Below are 24,166 nucleotides of genomic sequence, written 5' to 3'. Positions count from 1 at the left end.
ATATGAATGATTCCATCGATAATAATCCGTTTGGGACACTCAAAATCACTGCCATAGAGTTATAATGTATCGCTCCGTGCATCAGAAGCGGGTGATCCGTAGCGTTGCCAGCGCGACTTCTGAGTCTACCGAAAATAGCAGATGTACAAGATCACAACGCGGTGCGAGCAGACACCGTTTGAGCTTGTTGATTGGGTATCTTTTTGTTGCGTGACACCGTCGTACTATGCATTATAAATTACACTGTTAAAGAGACGGTACACATTTAGTTTCTTCAAATATTTTCCAAAAATAAAAAGGTTGACTTGCCTTCTGTCTGTTAAAGTACTGTATTTGAAGGCCCTGGTCAAATGTATTTAATGGATAAAATAGATATGCATTTACTGTAAAAAAAAAAGAAAAGGAGAGACATGGAAATGTTAGCCTATAGTTTATAGTATAGTTTTACAGTAGGGTATTATTATTAATTCATGAATAGTACTGTAATTATATATATATATATATATATATATATATATATTAGTGTCTCATCATGTCTTTCCACAAAACAGAAAAAAGCTCAATAGTGGGCTCGATAAAAGCCCGGCTCGATAAGCAACATCGATAAGGTGCTCATTATCAATAAAAATTTACGAGCTCCATCCCTAGTGCTTCTTCATCTCAAAGTACTATTATAGTTTAATTGTTTCATTCGTTTTTGTATGTATTTTGTAAGATAAACAATGTAAATAACCATATAATAACCAATTCAAGTTAAATGCTGCACTTTGTCAAAAATGACATGACGCGTTGAATTTTTGTGGGACCCATAAAATATCCCTGGGACTCATCCGAAAGACCCTCCTTGGGTCCCGGGACTCATTACATTAAAAACCTATTAACATCACTGGCTCATTCTTCTCTGTTTTTTTCCCATGCATGAGGTGTGCAAGGTTTAATCATGGCTAAGTTGACGAAAATAAGGCTTCTAAAATGCTTGGTAACCAATAGCTAACTTCATCCTCTTCCTGTACATGCACAAAGGAAAGTGTTCAGGCAAGTCATGGCTGCAGGGCTTCTGCATATACCAGCATATCTCTATGGGATTTTCTATGGCCACTGGGCGCCCTCTAGTGGTGAACGGGGTGGCACTCAAAGAGTTAACCAGTAAGACTCCCTAATCGGGAGATAAGCGACCGTTGGTCGCTTATCTCCACAAATAGGGCAAAAATTAGTTTTTTCCAAAATCTTCCTTATCCATGTTGATGACATGAGTGTAGACATACTGTGTAGTGATTTTCGTGATTTTAGGGCAAAATCTGTAGGAGCAGTGTCCAAAAATGTGTTTTTAAAAATCGGCCTGAAGGTGGCGCAATATGGGACAGATTCATGTTGATGGGATGAGTGTAGACATACTGTGTATCGATTTGTGTGATTTTAGGGCAAAAATTGTAGGAGCAGTGGCCAAAAATGTGTTTTAAAAATCACCACTTTTGCATCCGTTCTGGAGCACCAGGAGTGGGTGGTCCCCGGGAATTCCCCGTGAGCAGCCCCGTTGGGGTTATCATTTGGTCATTTTTGCACATTTGGTCATTTTTTACACCTGGGGGTCCCCAGGGACCTGGAGGTCCCTGAAGCTCCGGGGGTCCTTGGAGGTTGTAGTTTGGCAGGTAAGGAGTGTGTGTGCAAAATTTGGCATGGATGGGGGCAACGGTTGTGGAGATATGAGCAGGGCAAAAGTGTGACGTGTGACTGACGGACGGACGGACAGCCGGACAGCCGGTGGAGGTTTTGGTAGTAAATGCGACCTACGGTCGCAAATAACTGACATCACTAATACGCCATGGTAACAGCTGCATGCTGAAACAGTGACCAAATCACTGATACCTCTGGGTTCTCCAACATTACTTCCGAGACTCCTGCATTCAATCCCTCATATACTGTGCACACATAACCCAAACTCTGCACATAATTCGGAGCACATAATGTTCAAACGGGAAAGGACTAGTGTTATTATTTTGTTTTTGTAGAGTAATTTCTCCTAGCGTTTTACGTTTTAAGAATTTACCACTCCAACCCTTTCTTTTAATTTTGAAAAAAAAATAATAATAATAATGAACTGGGGACTCCCCATCCTGACAAGCACTTGGAATTGTAAGAGTTGAGGTACCGGTATTCAATATTCAGTTCTGCAGATAAATATTGTTAACAGAATTTGTAGTGAGCTGGTAGATGTGCTATTTTCAACAATTTTGCCTTATTCTTATATTATTTGTCAATTTGGTCAATGTTTGACCAGTTTTATGGTACAATTTGATTACTTTTGATGCAGTTAAGGTCTTTTTGTTCTTTCCTTTATATGACACTGGAGTCAATCACCAAAAGCTGCACAGTTTACTTAATAGACATTTTGCTTGTATCAAAGGTGTGATTTCTCCTTTTTATTACAATTTAAGAAAAAACAAGAGACACAATCAATACAATCATTCAGCATAGTTCAACTTTGAGTGGTACAGTGTGTGACATTTCCCATGATGCAAGGGGACCTTACAGCTCTTACAGTAGTACCTTGTATCGCTCCGCACATTCTTTTTGGCACAAACCCTGCATTTCCTACTTGGGCGTAATTTTTTGCCGGTGCGCGGTAGCAGAATAAGTTCATGGAGCGCAATTTTGGCATCCAGCCTGCTGTGAGGGTCCTCTTTTGTTGCCCTAATACACCTATTATCGGTTAGAGGGTCGATGGAACGCCTTGCTCCCTTACTCCCAGCTCTCACGCTGGTCCATGACTTTACAACACTTTGAATGAACGAGAGAAGATGTTTACAGCTGCTCAGTGGGTTTTTAGCTCTGTAAATGGTAAAAGCATTGAACAAACTGATCTGAAACAGATAGGCTACAAATTTTTTTGTCCACTTGTTGGACCTCCTGATAAAGGGGTAGTACACAATGTTTTGGTCCATTCTATCAACTCCATTCATTGACTTATTGTATGCAACAACGCAAGATGGCTTCAATAGTGTAACTTTATCGCTGTGGCCTTTCTTATTTTCCTGAACCTCTTGCATCTCGCTCTGGTGGAATGTTGTAATCATTCTCACTATTCGTTTATCCCGCCATGCCAAGACCATCACCTTGTCATTGTGACGCGCGATTGTTTCGCCAACTTGCAGGTCAGTTTTTGTAGCCTGTCGAATGGATGGTGGTTCTCCTCTATTTGTTCTTAGGGTACCACAGACATGGGTTTTCAGATCCATAAGACGTTCACACGTTTTTACAGAATTGTAATAATTATCCATGTACAATCTATAGCCCTGACCTGCTAGATCACCAAGAACACCTTCAACCGTGTCTCCTAGGGCAGCATATTTTCCACAGTAGGGCTTCATGTTCAAACAGTACCCTGTCTCAGAATCACAAAGGATGTAGGATTTTATGCCGTATTTGACAGGTTTTTGTGGATTGTACACTTTGAACGATAGGCGCCCACGCCACAGAAGCATACCTTCATCAATGCAAATGTTTGCGTTTGGTTGATACATTTCACGGAATTTGGAGATTAAGTAATCTAAGACTGGGCGGATTTCGTACAGCCTGTCAGTAGCATCGGCTGATTCGTCATCACTGAAGTGAAGAAATCTCCATATAATTCGATACCTGTTGCGAGACATGGTCTTGGTGAAGAACGGGGTATTTAGTGCTTCATCTGTCGACCAGTACATATCCATCTCAGGCTTATGAATGAGACCAGTGAGAAAAAGCAGCCCTAGAAAGTTTTTTAGATCTGGAACGGTGAGAGCTTTCCAATCATTAACTCTAGAATGTGGCTGTTTAATAGTTTTAATGACCTGCTCTGCATACAAGTTACTCCTATCAACAATAACCTGGAGCAGTTCATCAGTAAGGAATAGCTCAAGAAAGTCAACTGGTTGATCTGAATCAAGATCAGCAGCACCATTGATAGGTCCAGGAGTTGCGGTGAAAGGAATGTGTTTTGGCTGCCAGTTCATTTCAGACCACTCAGGAGGATCTGCAGCCAGAGGCCTTCGATCGGGCCTGCCACCACCTGCAAATTAAAGAAATAAGACATAAGCACAAAATACTTGTGTGTTTGTATGTGTGTGGTTAACACAACCGTTGGCGAACATACTCTTTAATTCAAAAAGCTGCGGTTCCCCGCCATTGAGGAGAATGTCCCTCAATTGGTCTTTTCGTTGTTTTAAATTACATCGGCGTCTCCTGTATGTAGAGTTATGCCGGAACTCAGTTTCCCATGATGCTTTGGGAGAAGACGTCATCGGGAAGTGACAAAGCCTCCATTGCTCTTCCGAGCACAGATCTCCAGCAGGCCAGGCGGCCTGTTATAGCGCCACCATGAGGCTGATTTGAGAAATTTGAAGTGGCATTTCTTCCTCTGCTTAGTGGGAACCTGCATGCCCAATTTCACCAAGATTGCACGATGTGTTCATGATTTGAGGCATTTTGTTCAAAACGGAGCAATCCTGCAAACTTTGGTAGCCAATTGTAGCCAATCAGGATGGAATATGGAAAATCGGACATATCCATGATGATCACATGACTGTAGAGATACTGTCTACCGATTCTAGGATTTGTGGACAAAATCTCTAAGAGTAGTGTACAGAAATGTGTTTTGCAAACATCGGCCTCATGGTGGCGCTAGAACAGGGCCATTTGAAAAAATGTTGGGCAGAGGTTCTGAATTGGCATCCAGGGAGTGCGTGTGCTCATTTTGGCAGCGACCGGGCCAACGGCACCGGAGATTAGCTGGTAACAAACTGGAGGACACACGCACGCACGCACGGACGGACACACGCACGGGCGGACAGACGGACGGACGGACGGACGGACGGACGGACGGACGGGGCGTAAACATACTCTCCCCCATGCCTTCGGCTGGTGGATACAAAAATAAAAAGTAAGCTCTACAGTTGCAGAGAAGACACCAATCAATAAAAGAGAATACATTAAAAACACCTAACAGTAACAGAATACACAAGAACAAAAGAAAAGTAAAATCAGGGATGCCTATAAGTGACCAAAGGCCTGTCTGAACGCTTGTATGTCTCTACCAGATAACTTGAGGCCGATCGCCCCCCCGCTACCCCCACCTCCCCCTTTCTGGCTCCCAGACCATGCCCCCGACCGTCGCGATTGGCTGGCTGTACTTCCTGGCCGTGTCCTGTGTGTTCTCTGTTGCTCTCACATCGCTCTAGTGTGTAGAAGGCTACGCATGCCATAATACTTGCTGGCTACAATGCTATAGTACTAAAAAGAATGTATGAATACGCAGAGACCGCCGCCTTGTTCTACGTTTGTCAAAATGAAAATGCGCGTGTTCTTACTGTTGATTTACAACGCCCCTTTCGCTATATAGGGTTAAATCTGCCTTTTATCATACCCCTTCATACCTGCTTTAGTCGATTTTTTTCATAGCTGCCACTGTTGCTAGATTTTGGCTGCCCCTGTTGCTAGATTTCGCGGGCTCTCTCATAACTAACACAGTGGATTGTCCTTAGGCTAGTGCGGTTATTTATTTAGCTTCAAAGTTAGTATTTTTTGATTGGATTGTGTTTACACAACATCCTGAGACCAACCAAACCGCTGTTTTGACCTCACAGGCACCCTTACTTGTCAAACAGACCCCTCCCTCCCCTCCCTTTCTAGCCTCTCCTCTCCCTGCTCTGGTGCAGAGCAGAAGCAGTTTGACAAGTAAGGGTGCCTGTGAGGTCAAAACAGCGGTTTGGTTGGTCTCAGGTCAACCATCGTGCCATGCACAGTCTCACACATAAAACCCACAGGACATAAACTACAAGATGACCTGTATGATTTTATGAACTAGGGGAACCAGCCCAATTTAAAATTGCAACATTCTTTCTTTTTAAAAACAAGATGGCGAAAGCACTTTTCTCTATACTGCATCTTAGGCATTGACTTGGCCTAGGACAATATATTGAAGTCTTCACTCCCTAACCTAACCCTAACCCTAAGCCTAACCCTAAATCACCGACCTGGTCGCTAGCGCTAAATCTACCGACCGGGTTGCTAAATCACCGACCGGGCCGCAAAATCACCGACTGGGTCGCTAAATCTACCTACCGGGTAGCTAAATCTACCGACCAGGCCGGTAAATCACAGACTGGGTCGCTAAATCTACCGACTGGGTCGCTAAATCTACCGACCGGGTTGCTAAATCTACCGACCGGGCCGGTAAATCACAGACAGGGTCGCTAAATCTACCGACCGGGTCGCTAAATCTACTGACCGGGCCGGTAAATCACTGACTGGATCGCTAAATCTACCGACCGGGTCGCTAAATCTACCGACCGGGCCGGTAAATCACCGACTGGGTCGCTAAATCTACCGACCGGGCCGCTAAATCACCGACCTGGCCCAGTCGGTGATTTTGCAGCCCGGTTGGTAGATTTAGCGACTCGGTCGGTAGATTTAGCGACCTGGTCGGTGAAAACTACCGACCAGGTTGCAACCCAGTTGTAGGTCGCTAAATGATCTCGCTGAGTGTTACTCTGTACAAAGACTTGCTACAGTATCTGTGCAGACTAGTGCTTGCTCTGCCATCATATAGCTAATATTACTGTATTGTGATTTTTGTATATTAATCAGGAACAATCTAACAACAAATAGTTAATATGATGGTGGAGCAAGCACTGCACAGAAGTCTTTGTACACAGTAAGGTTGCAACCTAACTTACCTTGAATATCGTTACCATGGATGTAATCAATCCTGTTACTGTAGCCCTTCTATTTAATCATTTTGGGGATGTTGATGTTGTCATCTGCCCATTTGTCAATTTGGTAAAAAGAAATTGGTTGAATAGAACTCATATTTTGGGACCATTGCTCCATTGTTCACAATGGTTTGTAATGCAGGCTGCCCAGAACGGCTTGTAAACATTGAAGCGGCCGCCCTACTTCAGGCGGGGTGAAACATACATGCACGAGCATAAGAGCGCGCCGCTGGGGTCTACAATAGGGTTCAATGGACGTCGACGTTGTTAGTGACGTCATTACGTCTCGACGTCAAACATTTTGGCCACAAGGTAGTGGCCAATTTCCCCCAGAATGCACCTGGATTAGCTACTTCCGCATGCTTCAAAACGCCACTGAGCACTTGCATTGAAGTGAATGGCTGGGGGCGGGGCTGTCCGCTCTCTATTATATATATATATATATATATATATATATATACTCTATGGTTGTAGGAAAATACGTTTTTTGCTCTTACCTCCATTTTTACTGCCAACAGATGGTAATCTGCTCCCGATGTCCTCCCTACTCGGACGCAATTCATCACCCGAGTCCAACTCTGTGTCAGCGTCTGAACAGTGTTCTGTTGGGATGAACAACACAATCCGTTTAGCCAGCACCTTTTAGAAGTGATTTCAATTTAATGGAACAATAGGAGTCACCAATCAGCTAAACTGAATAATTGCAACCTGGCAAGAACAGATCTCTGCCTCTGAGACATTAGTGTCCCTGCTCTGCGATACTATAAGATTATTGTGAAGAAAATGTTATCACGACAAACGATAATAACAATCATCGTCCCACCCCCACTCCAGCTGCCACTCAACTGGCATAACGACGGTCAGTGACAGCCAGGGCATACAAAGGAGCGGAGCGAGTAGAAAAGCCGCTCGCGATTTACTCTGGTCGGCTACCGTGCTGCTCCGCTCCCCCTCACTCCGTTGCTCAAGCTGATTTGCGCATCTCTCGCTCCGCTCAGTTTGTCGATCACAGCCAAAACAGACAAATAAATAAAAGTAGGCCTGCCAACAGACGGTAATCTGGCACTAGACACTGGCTGTGCAGATTCTGTGTCTGACTCTGAAATCACAGTAAAATGTTGGCAGTTGGTAAATATGTACACAAAATCTAATCAATTTACAATTTAGGCATTTAGCAATAACCCATTATTTTCCAAATAGTAACCGGGTGTTTGATTTGTAAAATCGTTTTGAACCCCTGCTGGTAAATAGAACCGGGCCGCTATTTGTTAAACTTATTTACGTCCTTATGAATGGCAGTGTCAAGACCCCCGGTGGGTATTTGGTGCCTGGTGGCTCTTTGCCCCTGGTTAGGGTCATTTGGAAATATACAGTATGTAAGACATCAAATGCAGTTATACATAGTTACCATACATCGATGGTCATTGCGACCGTAGGTCGCATTTACTACCAAAACCTCCACCGGCTGTCCGTCCGTCTGTCTGTCAGTCACACTTTTGCCCTGCTCATATCTCCACAACCGTTGCCCCCATCCATGCCAAATTTTGCACACATACTCCTTACCTGCCAAACTACAACCTCCAAGGACCCCCAGGTCCCTGGGGGACCCCCAGGTGTAAAAAAATGTCCCTCCGTGAGTGACACGTCACACGTCACACTTTTGCCCTGCTCATATCTCCACAACCGTTGCCCCCATCCATGCCACATTTTGCACACACACTCCTTACCTGGCAAACTACAACCTCCAAGGACCCCCGGAGCTCCAGGGACCCCCAGGTCCCTGGGGGACCCCCAGGTGTAAAAAATGACCACATGTGCAAAAATGACCAAATGACCACCCCAACAGGGCTGCTCACGGGGAATTCCTGGGGACCACCCACTCCTGGTGCTCCAGAACGGATGCAAAAGTGGTGGCGCCCCCAGTGGAGGACCCCCTCCACTGCAGCTCACATAAAATGCCGTAACTCGGGCTAGGAGCGTCCGGGAGAGCCGGGGCCGGTACCTATTCGTCCGCCAAGGCAACGCGGAGACCCCACCCCTCATTTCTCACATGGCCCTCTTCTAGCGCCACCTGCAGGCTGATTTTTTAAACACATTTTTGGACACTGCTCCTACAGTTTTTGCCCTAAAATCACGCAAATCGCTACGCAGTATGTCTACACTCATCCCATCAACATGAATCTGTCCCATATAGCGCCACCTTCAGGTCGATTTTTAAAAACACATTTTTGGACACTGCTCCTACAGATTTTGCCCTAAAATCACGGAAATCACTACACAGCATGTCTACACTCATGTCATCAACATGGATCAGGAAGATTTTGGAAAAACCCATTTTTGCCCTATTTTGTTTTTTAGTCCAGCACCCATCCTATATGGCTGTGGATATGCATGCTGTTTTTCAGCCTCTATTTCCAAGTACCTGAGGTTAGACACAAGGTGTGAGAGCATAACAGCATGCATGAACAGTACAAGGGTAGGGGCATCACCTTACAACCTCCAAGGACCCCCGCAGCTCCAGGGACCCCCAGGTGTCACACGCCACATGTCACACTTTTGCCCTGCTCATATCTCCACAACCGTTGCCCCCATCCATGTCACATTTTGCACACACACACTCCTTACCTGCCAAACTACAACTTCCAAGGACCCCCGGAGCTCCAGGGACCCCCAGCTCCCTGGGGGACCCCCAAGTGTAAAAAATGACCAAATGTGCAAAAATGACCAAATGACCACCCCAACGGGGCTGCTCACGGGGAATTCCCGGGGACCACCCACTCCTCATGCTCCAGAACGGATGCAAAAGTGGTGACGCCCCCAGTGGAGGACCCCCTCCACTGCAGCTCACATAAAATGCCCGATTAGGGAGTCTTACTGGTAGTAAATACATAGGCTGCATCATCATCAATTAGGGATGGGCATAGTTTGGATTTGTATGAGTCCAGTTCCGGTTCTGCGTATTGGTTCCGGTTCCCTGGTTCCGGTTCCCAACGGTTCCGTATTTCTTTTCCAAAATGGTTAAAAATAAGATTTATTTATTTTAATTTTTACACAGAAACATATTTTTTGTTGTATATTTTTGTTTAAATGCTTCATTTTATAGATGTTTTAATGTGCCAATTAATAGTATTTCAATGGCATCAGTCATACTCTTATTCTGAAGAGATCGACCACTGGAAGCCTATGCTGGAGCTCTTATTGCTGCTAGAGCAACATATCCTATTCTGAAAAGTTCGGCCCACTGGAAGTCTTAATGCTGCCAGCACAACATACGCCTGAGACACGATGAACGGACAGAGACCGCAACAGTCGCGACACAAACACTGTGACCGCACTCTTTCAGTCAGATGAATGCCACGCTGTCTTTATGTTTCGACAAACCAGACGTGGAACCTTTCTTAGCGCCACTTTCCTCATGCCTATTAAACTTTCCCATTGCTTTGGGTTCACTGCTTTAATGAAGCTACACTTTAGAGTGCTTTCCACAGTCCATATTTTGCAAGCCTGTCTGGCTGTTGCTCTTATCTACACGCCGCTGTGTGTGTGTGCGCACGCGTGTGTGGAGGAATACAAGTCGCATAGTCATTTAAGTTAGACAGGTCCTGACAGATAGTCAAACACGTCATTTTCTTTTTACGATATACACGTAATGTAATCACGAAGGCTTTATTTATTTTACTAGAGTGTCAGCCGTGTCTAGGAACCGATAGGCAGTACCAACATTTCAAATACATTTGTTGGTAATGGGTACCCAGGAACCGTCATTTCCTCATTGGTTCTGGCTTGGTACCGAAATTTGGTACCCATCCCTACATCACATGCATAATATCATCTCAAACCATGATAAAAATGTACGTCTTCTTACCACTGTCATTTTGGAATGGAGAAGGACTTCTTTGGAATGGAGAATTAGATCTGCTCCCGATGTCCTCCCTTCTCGGACGCCATTCATCACCCGAGTCCAACTCTGTGTCAGCGTCTGGACAGTGTTCTGTTGGGATGTACAACACGACCATTGCTCCATTGTTCACAATGGTTTGTAATGCAGGCTGCCAACCCAGGAAGTCATGTGATCCAAGATGGCCACGGTGTGAATAAGGTCTATAGTTGTGAAAATGTATCCGTAGAAAAATAAGTTTTTTGCTCTTACCTCCATTTTTACTGCCAACAGATGGTAATCTGCTCCCGATGTCCTCCCTACTCGGACGCCATTCTTCACCCGAGTCCAACTCTGTGTCAGCGTCTGAACAGTGTTCTGTTGGGATGTACAACACAATCCGTTTAGCCAGCTCCTTTTAGAAGTGAATTCCATTTAATGGAACAATAAGAGTCACCAATCAGCTAAACTGAATGATTGCAACCTGGCAAATACTCTGCCTCTGCCTCTGAGAACTTACAGTAAGTGTCCCTGCTCGGCGATAAGATTATCGTTAAAAGAAATGTTATCACGACAAACGATAATAACAAACATCGTCCCACCCCCACTCCAGCTGCCACTCAACTGGCATAACGACGGTCAGTGACAGACAGGGCATACGAAAGGAGCGGAGCGAGTAGAAAAGCCGCCCGCTATTCGCTCTGGTCGGCTACCGTGCTGCTCCGCTCCCCCCCCCCACCCACCCCCCCGCTCCATCGCTCAAGCTGATTTGTGCATCTCTCGCTCCGCGCTCCACTCAGTTCGTCGATCACAGCCAAAACAGAAAAATAAATAAAAGTAGGCCTATTTTGCTGCGTGTCTCCCCTTTGCCACAAGTGTTCCCAATCCCAACACAAAGACTGCCTGCGGTAACGTGAGCCGCGAGCTTCGGCTCGATATACAGCTATCCTATGCTACAAAAGACGCCATCTTTAGACGCCAAGTTTACTGTTTTGGTGATAAAACTTAACTGACACAAGGTATTTACAAACATTTTGTGTGGATGACAGAGAAATCTTGACCGGAAGGACGACAGACGGTGTCGGGTGTAGGGATGGCCAACGGTTAACCGTTACCGTTAAACCGATAAGAAATTGGTTACCGGTAAGCACTAACGGTCAATTTTGACCGATAAAAAAGAAAAGAAAAAGGAAATCAACCCATGTGTCACACCAAAAGCCCCGTACACCAATATCTACGCAACATCAAGACATCAACCATGCAACTATACGCGCTGTGGTCACACATTTCTGGGACACCAATGTCTGTGTAACATCGATCCATGCATTCACGCAACTGCGAGACGTGCGAGTCTGCGACGCTGCTTGATTTTGGAGTCGTACACGCTGACTTGTTCAACAAATGCTCCGTCGTCGATTGGATTTTACAAAACAGACCCCCGTCACATTGAATCCCGTTAAGAAGAGCTTAAAACACAACTTTCTAATGTTACATGTTGATGACGTGAGGAACGCTAAAGTCGTCTTGTTTACAGAGTAGGATATGCGAAAGTAACACAGCTCAGAGTCGCAAATTCAATGATCGCTGCATCAGCACGCACAAAACACGGTCGAGAGAGAAGAAAATGAATGAAATGGACATCACGTTTAGCCGATTCAACCATTCCAAATGTCATACGATTGAAAGTTATTGCTCTACATGCGAGCATCTCGCTGTGGCTGTTTTGTTAGGCGATAGCCAGGGAGTGCAGTCAGTGCACAGAATGTTAGAGAGGCATGGGCTGAAGGGCCTTTTGGTGGACAATTCTGTTGATAAAAGTTAAGGGCTCCAGCCCCCTTTGCTGTATGTGCGCACGTGCCTGGCGAAAGCGCATCACATTACAGATTGATCATTTCAATCCCACGGTTCCCTGCAAAAACACATTTCTTTTAGAAAACATTTGTATTCTTGTTTCTCCTAGTTTTATTGTTTGTAATGTGTAAATATGGCACTTTATTATGGGGGAAAACGGGTGTATTTTCCTTTTTTTTTTTATCGCAAAAATAGCGCATTTTTGAACACATTTCCTTAACGGTTAACGGTTAATTAACTGATAAGGCCTTTCGGTTATCGGTTAAGAAAAAATCTCCATTTGGCCATCCCTAGTCGGGTGCACTGCGTGTGTGAGGTTCATGTTATGGCGTGCGGCCCCAACAGGATCGGCTTGGAGCAGAGTAGGGTCGGCGCTCCAAGGAACGGAGGAAAATCCTCGCTCCAATACAGCTCATACCCATTTTAAAACCCGCTCGCTCATGCTCAACTAAAAAAATGCCCCGCTCCACTCCCTGTGCTTCGCACCACTCGTATGCCCTGTTGACAGCGTACTCACCACCATCATCATCCGCTTCATCATCATCATCATCATCACCCCGCCATGGGTCGAACTCCTCCGTCTCACACTCCATGAATAAGTTGCTGTCCGTGTTGCTGCGCACACAAACACACACCAGTAACATTTAGAACACAGATGGTGACATTGGCATAGAGCCTAAATTCTGAAAGAAAAACTAAATATCTCCATACTATCAACACACACACACACACACACACACACACACACACACACACACACACACACACACACACACACACACACACACACACACACACACACACACACACACACACACACACACACACACACACACACACACACACACACACACACACACGTCCCAGTCACTGCTGACCCCTACAGATGGTCTTGAGGAGAGAAACCATGTTTTATCTCAGCTTTCTTTTTAGCGTCAAGCACTGAGGCCCCATTTACACTGGCAGCCAAATCCTGCCTGAATAATATTTGTGTCACATCCAGATTGGAATCTGATTTGTTCCATATGAACATGTGACCATTTAAACCAATCGGATTCCAATATGGATGTGGCACGGATCTGAATAAAGGGATATTTCAAAATGAAAGATTGATTTTTAATGAATCTATCATGGTTAAAATGGAGTTTGAAGTTACAATGGGTGTGTATATGGGGAGGGTCCCTGGACCTGGAGGACCTGATAACATTTACATCAAATATCTAAAAACTGAATGAAGCAAATTAAAATCTGTCCAGGGTGTTCATAAAAGCATATTAGACGATAAAATGACCAAACGTTTTTTGAAAGTGGAATATCCCTTTAAGGCTAGATATGGCTGCCAGTGTAAATGGGGCCTAATAGTAGTATAGTAAAAGTACACTTTTTTTTGTAACGTATTGAGTTCCCAATCCAGCCTCCATCTGGAACCGCTGCTGCTACGGGCGGGATCAGAGCGAGACCGGGCGTGACGCGATCGAGAAGCGCCCGTTGCATTTGCACTGTAGTTCTTTCACTGCTCATCTTTGCCACAACCACGAACAAGCCGGTGCTGCTGTGAGCCTCTTTTTTTCAAACACACTTCACGCCTCGATCCCCATCAGGGGACCGAAACGTGAAGTGCGTTTGAAAAAAAGAGGCCTGTGTTTAGTGTTTACTTTCCTGCCGGCATAAAGCTACTATACGTCATGCAGATACGTCAGTATGAGTGACTGTGATAGACAGATGGTCCCATCCAATCACCAGCCAAATAGCTTGAACAAGCGGTGTGGTTCCGCGGGCACGTCTTGCCAAATGCTAGATGCTGAATAGATACATGCATAACCCCTCCCTTAAAGGAATAGTTCACCCCCAAAAATCACTTTTTTCCATTGAATAATGGAGACTTCAATTTATGGATTATTATTTTTTTGTTTATTTTGTTTATGTTGCATTCGTATTTGAGTTTCTCCATTATAGCGAGCTCTTTGTGTCTCCATAGGGAATTATACTCCTTTAACCTTGCATCACCAGACTTTCCACTGCAGAGGAAAGCCTGATATTCATTCAAAACAGAGCTGTGTGATCCGGTTTAGGAAGAAGAAAAAAAAGGTTTTAGAGACACTGAACTGTACCTGTCTTTCAACGTGGCTTCAACCTCAACCTCCCGACGTCTTTTCCCTTGATAGATAAAGACAAAAGTGATTGGCATTAAATGATGCATTTATATAGCACTTTACATAGATTGTGAATTACATTCACACATTCATACACTGATGGCGGAGGAAACCATGCAAGGCACCAACCTGCACATAGGGAGCAATTAGGGTCAGAATATAATCAATTCTCATATATATCAACCCTTCTAGGCACTTTAGATTGTCATGTTGTTGACACTTTCCGTTGTTAATCCATACATGTGAAACTAACTGCTTCGCCCTTCAAACTGCCTCCGTTAAACATTGTTGGGTCATAATACTGGGGAGAATTATTGCGACCGTCAGGTCGCAGTTACTATCAAAACCTCCACCGGCTGCCAGTCTGTCTGTCTGTCTGTCTGTCTGTCTGTCTGTCTGTCTGTCAGTCTGTCAGTGTCACATGTCACACGTCACACTTTTGCCCTACTCATATCTCCGCCACCGTTGCCCGATCCATGCCAAACTTTGCACACACACTCCTTGGCTGCCAAACCACAACCTCCACCCCTCATTTCTCACATGACCCTCTTCTACCGCCACCATGAGGCCGATTCTTTGCAAAACACATTTTCCGATGCTGCTCCTACAGATTTTGCCCTAAAATCACGCAAAGCGATACACAGTATCTCTAAAGTCATGTCATCAACATGGATCTGTCCCATTTCCCATATTCCCTCCTGATTGGCTACCAATTCCCTCCTGATTGGCTACCATTGCCTTCTAAAGTTTGTGTATGCGACCTGGTGGTCGCTTATCTCCCGATTAGGGAGTCTTGCTGGTGTTACTTATTACATATTACTCCTGAAAATTACTCTGAAAAAAGAAAAAGTACAACACAATCTGTTTAGCCAGCTCCTTTTAGAAGTGAATCCAATGGAATGGAATGATAAGAGTCACAAATCAGCCAAATTGAATAATTGTCGATCAGTACCAGCTTCTTCCTCTTCTGCATAGCAACCATTGTATTAGTGTATTACCTTGCTTATTGTAAATCGCTCTGGATTAAGAGCATCTGCTAAAGCTAAATGCCTAAATTGTAAAGGGGTACTAAAAGTCTTTGTGTCCTCTCTTGAGAACAGCTGCTGACTGTTCATTAACAGTCATCATTAAATCTTTATTTTGTACTTTTAAACTGTCTTGTCAGAAGGTTAGAATTGTTTTGTATTCAGTGAATTTCTCCACCACAACAGTAGTCATGTATAGTAGTATAATTACAGTACAGCATACAGTATGCCCAGTGGCAATTAATGATGAAATCTTACTGTTCTGTTGTGGAGTAGCTGATACCGTTGTGTCGTCGCTGCTGTTGCTCGTCTCCTCATCAGTGGAACTCGCAGCAGTCACAGTGTCTGTCAAATGAAAAACATTGTCAAATTAAACCAGCAGGGAATATCTAGTGGCCCTTCAGACCGCTCACGTCTAAAGATCTACGTTGCAGCAGTCATCCAACTGATATGGCCATATATGGAGATCTGTATCCATCATTCCCTGCACACTGTCAGAGAAACATAAGCTTTGTGGCGCTCATGTCTAGAGATCGGGCCACGTATATATGGCGATGTGACTGATATGGCCATATATGGTGATCTGTGTGTCGGTCAGTCAATCCTAATTTAGGTGCCCACTCGTCCAGGTGCCCAGTTGTCAACATGTCCCTCGTGCCCATATGTCCTTAGTGGCCACATGTTAGCCTGATTTCAGACTCAGCGCTGGAGCTTGAATCTGACATTGTCCCCATTGTAAGCAATTTCAAAAGGGAGGGGATTGGTGGGAGGGCTTGTGTTTGACTGACGGACCCTCGCACACTTGTTTATGGCTGCGTGCGAGTCCGCACAGCAGAGTTCAGAGTGATTGTGTACATATAGTATACTGTACTGTTGTTCTTAAGATTAAATACAAAAACAAACTATCTGTGCTAACTGATTTGCTTGTCTCGTTAGACCCAACCCCACCTCTAACTCTCACTGGCCTGGTACCTGCTGGTACCAAAGAAACCCTCGGTTCAAATTACGACACCAGACCAAGAGAAGCAGTCCGCTCAGAGAGTGGGCGGGTCTATGGATGGAGCCAGGCAAGCCACATGTCCCCCTAGTGCCTAGATGGTTTTGGAGGCCAGTTGTCCAGGTGCCCACCTCTCCAAGTGCCCAGTTGTCCAGGTGCCCACCTCTCCAAGTGCCTACATGTCCCTAGTGCCCATGTGTCTCTGTCTGTCTGTCTATCCATCCATCTCTATCTCTTTTTTTAAAAGCAAGAAAAAACACCAAAACAAAGCCCTGACTGTGTGGGGCCCCAGGCAACCTAGACCCGGCCCTGCACAGCAAAACACAGCCCAGACTGTGTGGGTTCCCAGGCAATGTAGGCCTGGCCCTGCGCAGCCTACAGGCCAATATTTGTAAACATTTTGTGATTATGAAAAGTAGAGACACATCTGAATGTATTACTGATACAGCACTACTGATTTTTGTATTGGGTTTTTAGACAATTGAAGGACGGCTGGAAGCAACTCATATGTGTGTGTGTGTGTGTGTGTGTGTGTGTGTGTGTGTGTGTGTGTGTGTGTGTGTGTGTGTGTGTGTGTGTGTGTGTGTGTGCGTGTAAAGGTAATTATAACAGTATTAGTAACAATACTGCAATGTAGAAATACTGTTACGAAACACCTGTTTGTTCTGGAAGGAAGCACTTCATCCTATGGGATGCGTCCTTTTGAGCAGCCTGCACCACTCATTCAAACTGTGTTTGATTTAATTTTTTTTGTGTGTAGCAAGTGTGATGTGCAGAAAAAGGTTCTTACTTCTTTTGGCTCTTTTACTAGAACGAGATGTGGGCTGTTCTTTCCTCGACTCTGTGTCTGAAATCACAGTAGAATGTTAACAGATTGACTTTGTGCACATCATATTTACCAATTAACATCCCAATCATGTCATAGGCTGGTCCATGACATGATCACCCTTAGAATGAATAAGAGAAAACAGCTACAGTTTCTTTTTAGCTTAATGTAAATCATAAAACCATTGAACAAACAGATCTTAAACAAATGTATTTGTGCACTTTCTGACAAATGAGTGGTGCACAGTGTTTTAATTTGTCAACTGCATTGAATGCAACAATGCAGGCTGGCTTCTGTTGTGAAAACATATCTATAGAAAAAGAATGCACATGTCTGTATGAGGACGGCAACACCAGCTGCAACCACACAGCGGTGTTTTTCAGCAGCCTGCACTGCTCATTCAAACTGGGTTTGATTTATGCATTTGTTGTGGTAAGTGTGACGTGTAGAAAAGGTTCTTACCTCCTTTCGTTCTTTTCCTGCCAACTGGTGGTAATCTGGCCTTGGTAGTTGGCTGTGCTTCGTCTGATTCTGTGTCTGAAATCACAGTCAAATGTTGGTAAATATGATGTACACAAAATCAAATACATTTTCAATGCAGGCAGAATATGCCCTTTATCCAGAGCGACTTAGAATAAACACCTACAGTATGTAATACATCAAATTCACTTATACATAGTTAACATGCATCTATCCCTCAGAAAGGGTCTTCTATTTGAAACGGCTTAAGCTAATTCATGAACGCACATTTTCCCTTCCCTTTTCACTAATGGCTTGTACTATGTACCTAAATGAAAAAAATATGTATACCGAAATGGGTTCATTTGTACACTCTCACAAATTACCCAAAATAGGCATCTGCAAGCTCATAACGCATCGCAGTGCAACACTTTGTATTCCCATTCCATCCTTATGATAGAGGATGGGATTTCTTTCATTTCAAACATGATATAAATGTATGTCTTCATTTTCTTACCACTGGCATTTTGGAACGGAGAGGAACATCCGCTCCCCGAATCCTCCCTGTTCGGTTGCCATTCTTCATCTGTGTCCTGGTCTGGGACGAGAAGAAGAATAATAGAATAATAAGTTACTTATTACACAGTAATATACTCTATATATTATATAATTACGTAAATATGAATTGAATGCAGAAAAAAGTATCGGAAGTGTGTCGAGGCCCTCCTTAAGACGCATGGTTATTTTCAAATGGCCAAAACATGTTGGGGTCCACCCTATGTTCCCCAGGTTCTATGTTCCCCACCTCCCCCCAAAAAGGTTCTATGTTCCCCAGGTTCTATGTTTCCCACCCACCCTACCCCAAAAAAGGTTCTATGTTCCCAACTCAAAGGCAGGAAATGGTGGGACATCTGGGCACTAAGAACATGTGGGCAATCCTAATTTAGGTGCCCAGTTGCCCTCATGTCCCTATAGTGCCCAGATGTCTCCACCCATAAGAGCCCACTCGTCCAAATGCCCACGTCCCTAGTGCCCAGATGTCTCATCCAGATGCCCAGTCATAACAAAAGTATGGTGCCCAGATGTCACTAGTGCCCCCTGTCCCACTAGTATTCGTAATTTCTCCCCATTATTAGGTGTTTAGAGTTTTATTAATAATTAGAAAAGAATGTTTCCTGCATTTTTGGATGAGCGGGGAACATAGAGCCTTTTTTGTGGGGGTAAGTGGGGAACATAGAACATAGGACCTTTTTTTGCTTAAGTGGGGAACATGGAACCTTTTTTTGTGGGGATAAATGGGGAACATAGGGGACCGTACCTATGTTCCCCAGGTTCTATGTTCCCCAGGTTCTATGTTCCCCACTTCCCCCCAAAAAAGGTTCTATGTTCCCCAGGTTCTATGTTCCCCACCCCGCTCCTCAAAAAAAGGTCCTATGTTCCCCACTAAACCAAATAAAGGTTCTATGTTCCCCGCTCACAAAAAATGCAAGAAATGGTCTGCGCAAACCAAAAATGCAGGTAATGGTGGGCCCTGGGCAATTAGCCTTCGGTATATCCTTTTCAATTGAGGCATGATCAACATTAGCCATCATCTGCAGTTTCCAGGTGCTTTATTTATAAAGCAGATAAGAAAATGGGGGTTTAAATAACATTGGGTTAAATATCACTTACCAACAACAAAGCAGTGTTAAGTTAAAAAACACGAATCCTAATTCAGGTGCCCAGGGGCGGTGACGTTTCAATATTCAAATGGGTGCTCGTTTTTGACCCCGCCCCCCCCCCCCCCCGCCCTCCCCCCCCGCCCCCGCCCCCGCCCGCCTGCCTGCTCGGCCAGCCGCTTACACAAAATGATAATAATGACCATTGCTATGTTTGGCCACTAGAGGGCACTGAAAACCCACAACGCTAATATGTTCCCCATTTTCAGCAGTTTTGTGACACTTTGGTATCATGCCAATAAAGCTCCTTTGAATTTAATTGAAAACCAATGAAACAGAGCAGCCTGAATTAAAAATGCAGACAGGCCTATACTTGAGTAACTGTAAATGTACAAACGTATTGGTATCAAAATATCCCATTTCATGTCAGCAAAAGAAAAGGCATTTTTTTTTCCATCATTGAGTACTTTATTTACAGTTTGCCAATAGTACAGTGGTACGATAACGATGTCATAAAATGAATGCACTGTAGGAATTTTTTATGACACACGAGCAATCATGACTTTTCAGCAATCAGTGTGTTTCAACATCTTAACACAGTAATTAATGCATGATATTGCACCTACATTAACATGCTACAAGCAGAAACAGACCTTTTTTTTCCCAAGATCTTTGTCTATTTTAATTGTGGAGGAACATGTTTTTTTTTTTTTATGTAATATTTTCTGTGTAAAAAGAAAAAGAGAAAAAAAAACCTAATAAATATTGTCAAAAAAAATGTGGATGAAACATCTCTCCCTCCCTGATCGCGGTCTGTCACCTTCACTGTGCCTGCTGCAGTGCTGCTTGGCCATCATGGATCTCTATAAATGAAAAGGGGGAGAGGGGAATAAAAAAAAAGTATTACAACCATGACATTGACAACAATATTGCTACAGTAAATTACAATTAGCCTATTATAGTAAACCTTGCATCATGCAGTACAGTATTTTTTAGTTTTTTAGTACCTACCATTTATTTATCAGGAACGTGTTTCTCCTCTGGGCTCCTCTTGAGATGAAGTCATTGGCTATGACATCCAGGTCAATCTTCCTTGCCAAATCACTGTAACAGTCTAACAGAGCAAGGTGATTGAGTCTTCCTTGCCCCATTGTGGATCGCAGATAGGTTTTCAGTCTCCGTAGGCCAGAAAATGACCTTTCTGAGCTGCATGATGTCACAGGGATAGTCAGTGCTTGTTTCACCAGTCTTGTGAGTTCTTCACAAACACCTCTCCTGGTGCCTCCCTGGTCACCCTTCAAAAAGTTGACGACATCATTGAAGGTAGACAGGCGATGTCCTTGGGTCTTTGCCATCTCCAGGCAAACGTCACGATGCAGTGTCAGCCTGGCTTCATCAAAGTCGTCTCCATAGAATTGCATCATGCGTTTGCAGTCGCTGTTTCCGACAACAAAATCCTCCACATCTTGCATGTGTGTGTATACAGCAGCACTAAATCTGCTGTCCAGAGATGATGATGCTGTGTCCATCACCTCAAAGTATTGCTGTCGGTGCATTTCTTCTGGCGTTTGGATGTGTGGAGGAGCGCCTCCATCGTCAAAGCGGCTGGGAACCTTCCTTAGTCTGGGCACTTGTGGGCTCTGCAAACCCAGTGTTTCAGCTTCTGCAGTAGTGGTTTCCCAAAACGTTTGGAAATCCTCACGAAGAGATGCAATTCCCCCTCGGAGTGAGTCCACCATCTCTTTAGCTTTCTTTAGGTTCAACTGGTGGTGTTGAAGTGACGTGTTGACCATTTCACTTTAAATGAACAAAGCTTTAAAGCTTTCAAAGCTTTGTTCTGTGTATCTCCTGTATCTTTAAAGCTGGTTTCCATTGAGATAACATTGACCAAGCAAGCAAAACTTTAGCTTTGCTGCTCCCTATGTGAATGAGGCATAAGAACAGTTCAGTTGAGATTTTTTTTTTAATTATTTTGGAGGTGGGGGTAGAATACTGTAGAGCTACATGGCTACATCACACAGAGTAGACATACAGCCAGGATGTGGAGGCGGGCTATGACGCTGGGTGACGCCCTCGAAAGGGACAAAGCCGACGTGTGATATCGGCCGAGTGCCAGGAATGCAGTTTGGCCAGTTTGGCGAAAAATCAATGGGCTCTCATAACAGTACGCTCAAGCACTCACGCGCCCCCTATGTTCCCGCCGCTGCAGGTGCCCAGTTGTCCAGGTGCCCACATCTATACTATAATTTTGCGAATGTCTGACTGAGTGAGTGAGTGTCTGTCTGTCCCAGCGTTTCTCCTCGGTGGCTGGAGCAATTGATCTGAAATCGCATCACCATCAGCATATGAACACACCTGACATAACTGTGAAGCCCGTTTGTCACTTTCACAAATCGTATCATGCTGTATAATAGCATTTTTATGGTGTATCTATATCTATTTAGCCTACAGTACCTTTTGTGACCACACATGTTAAGGGAGGGGCGCTGTTGTTCAGGCCATGCACAATCACACACAAACCCACACACACACACACACACACACACACACGCGGGGGGGGGGGGGGGGGGGGGGGGGGGAGTAGTGTGTGTGTGTGCAGGCGGGCGGGCGGGGGGGGGGGGGGGGGGGGGGGGGGTTCTGGCCCTGTTACAGATGTTACCCACACACACACACACACACACACACACACACACACACACACACACACACACACACACGGGGGGGGGGGGGGAGGGGGGAGTGTGTGTGTGTGTGTGTGTGTGTGTGTGTGTGTGTGTGTGTGTGTGTGTGCAGGCGGGCGGGGGGGGGTTCTGGCCCTGTTACAGATGTTGTCCAAAAATCATGCAGATCGGTACACAGTATCTCTGTAGCCGTTAAATGGAACGGGTATTTCTTACATTGATGCTCCTACATATTAGCATGCAAGCACCAGTTAAAGTTACTTTCCATCCCTCATATACTGTGTGCACAGTGCACATCCCATAACCCACACACTGCACATCATTTCGGAGCTCATATCTTTGAACGGGCTTTGCACACAGGACAGTTGCGTTTCTTCCGTTTGCTGTATGAATAAAACGCATTGGATTTGGTGTGCAATGCTGTGCGGAATCGGCGCTGCGGATCCCAAAAGGAGTCATAAAAGGAGTGATGAGTTTTTTACCGCATGCGACAAGACGCACAAATCGAACTGGGTTCGATCGAGAAAAAAACGCACGGCGGCAGCCACTCGTCGCACGGCTAATTCGGAGCCGGTGTGCATGAGGTCATAGAGAATCATTGTTTTCTTTTCAAAAAATGATATTGTCCGTTTTACCCCTGCGGTTAAACGCGCCTGTGTGCAAAGGGCTTAAGGGCTAGTGTCCCTATAATGAACAGATGTCTCCACCCCTATAAGTGCCCACTCGACTAGGTGCCCACTTGTCCAAATGCCCAGTCATCCCAAAAATATGGTGCCCAGATTTCCCTAGTGCCCCCCTGTCCCACTATATAGTATTTGTAATTGTTTCTTGCATTTTTGTATGAGCGGGGAACATAGAACCTTTTTTTAGGTAAACGGGGAACATAGAACCTTTTCTTTGTGAAAGTAGAAGGGGAACATAGAAGTTAGAACCTGGGGAACATAGAAGCTTTTTTGGGTAAGAGGGGAATATAGAGCCTTTTTTATAGTGGAAAATGGGGAACATAAAACCTGGGGAACATAGGTTGGACCCCGAACAGGGAACCTGGGGAACATAGGTACGGTCCCAAACCCACATGTTTAAGAGAAGACCGAAGTGGCTAATGTATGTTTAATACAAATCTAAATCTACAAAATAACTAATAGGCTAATAACTAATACAATATTTGGATCCAAGATAGTGGAGTAGAACTAAAATTAATGGAAAAAGTGAATACTCAAGTAAAAGTAGGTCTACCTAAAAATTGTACTTGGGTCACCACTGTTGTTGTTGTTTACCCACCTCGTTGCAGTATTTCTCTGACGGTGTCGTCTATAGCTTGCTTTGCCGTGGCGGACTCCATCACCTTACTGGGCCCTGCTCTATCTAGAATAGCGTCCAACGCGTCGAACCATGTCGTCCTGTCGGCACCACTTTGACCCTCGTTATCTTTTGCCTTCTTGTAGTCCTGCTTCAACTCCTCCATCTTTTCGCGGCACTGCTGGCCTGTGCGCTCGACCCCCAACGCAGAGAGACGCTGGGCGATTTCCAGATAAACCGTTTGGTTTGGAGCGGCCGCTTCCAGCTGCACCTGGACCCTTCTTTCTCCCCACACACACATAAGAGCCTGGACGTCGTTATGTGTCCACGTTGTTGTCGAGTCCACCGTGTCCGATGTGCCCGACTCCATTGCGTTTGTAAGCTCTGTGCTTGCTTACTTTTCCAGTCTTGTGCACAACATGCCATGCACTCAAATCATGAACTCGTCCCCTCCTCCCTACTCCTGGGAAGCGACCTGGCGTTTCCCAACGGGTCTGAGGCTTTAAGCTAGATAGCCTAGGCTACAGAATAGACTAGTAGTAAACATTTTAAACTCAAATCTTTGCTTCTGGCCTTCTGAGGGTCCCTGGAGCA

At 44.7% G+C, this 24,166-nt stretch overlaps 1 protein-coding gene across 1 annotated transcript; it reads right to left on the bottom strand.

The window, feature by feature from the left end:
- Window positions 1–2,372: 2,372 nt before the first annotated feature.
- LOC308280195 (piggyBac transposable element-derived protein 4-like) lies at window positions 2,373–23,966 on the bottom strand. Its single transcript, XM_080720458.1, has 11 exons — window positions 23,555–23,966; window positions 18,452–18,532; window positions 17,938–18,012; window positions 17,440–17,496; window positions 15,911–15,997; window positions 14,586–14,631; window positions 12,992–13,089; window positions 10,897–11,001; window positions 10,612–10,737; window positions 7,244–7,348; window positions 2,373–4,045 (listed from the first exon to the last, which is right to left on the bottom strand). The coding sequence occupies exons 1-11, from the start codon at window positions 23,940–23,942 to the stop codon at window positions 2,463–2,465; spliced, it is 2,751 nt and encodes a 916-aa protein (XP_080576584.1). The 5' UTR covers window positions 23,943–23,966; the 3' UTR covers window positions 2,373–2,462.
- Between the last annotated feature and the right edge of the window lie 200 nt (window positions 23,967–24,166).

Source organism: Nannobrachium achirus, assembly GCF_963921795.1.
Source record: "Nannobrachium achirus genome assembly, chromosome: 2".
Taxonomy (NCBI): domain Eukaryota; kingdom Metazoa; phylum Chordata; class Actinopteri; order Myctophiformes; family Myctophidae; genus Nannobrachium; species Nannobrachium achirus.
The sequence above is the reverse complement of the archived record's forward strand: the minus strand, read 5'-3'. Positions and strand labels throughout refer to the sequence as shown.

Bases quoted from the DNA above. Each gene is read 5' to 3' on its own strand.
- LOC308280195 (XM_080720458.1), bottom strand. From the start codon at position 23,942: ATGGAGTCGGGCACATCGGACACGGTGGACTCGACAACAACGTGGACA. The intron at 18,533-23,554 runs GTGGGTAAACAA...TTCTCGTCCCAG, and splicing joins CAGAGAAATACTGCAACGAG to ACCAGGACACAGATGAAGAA. The intron at 17,497-17,937 runs GTAAGAACCTTT...CTGTGATTTCAG, and splicing joins CAGGAAAAGAACGAAAGGAG to ACACAGAGTCGAGGAAAGAA.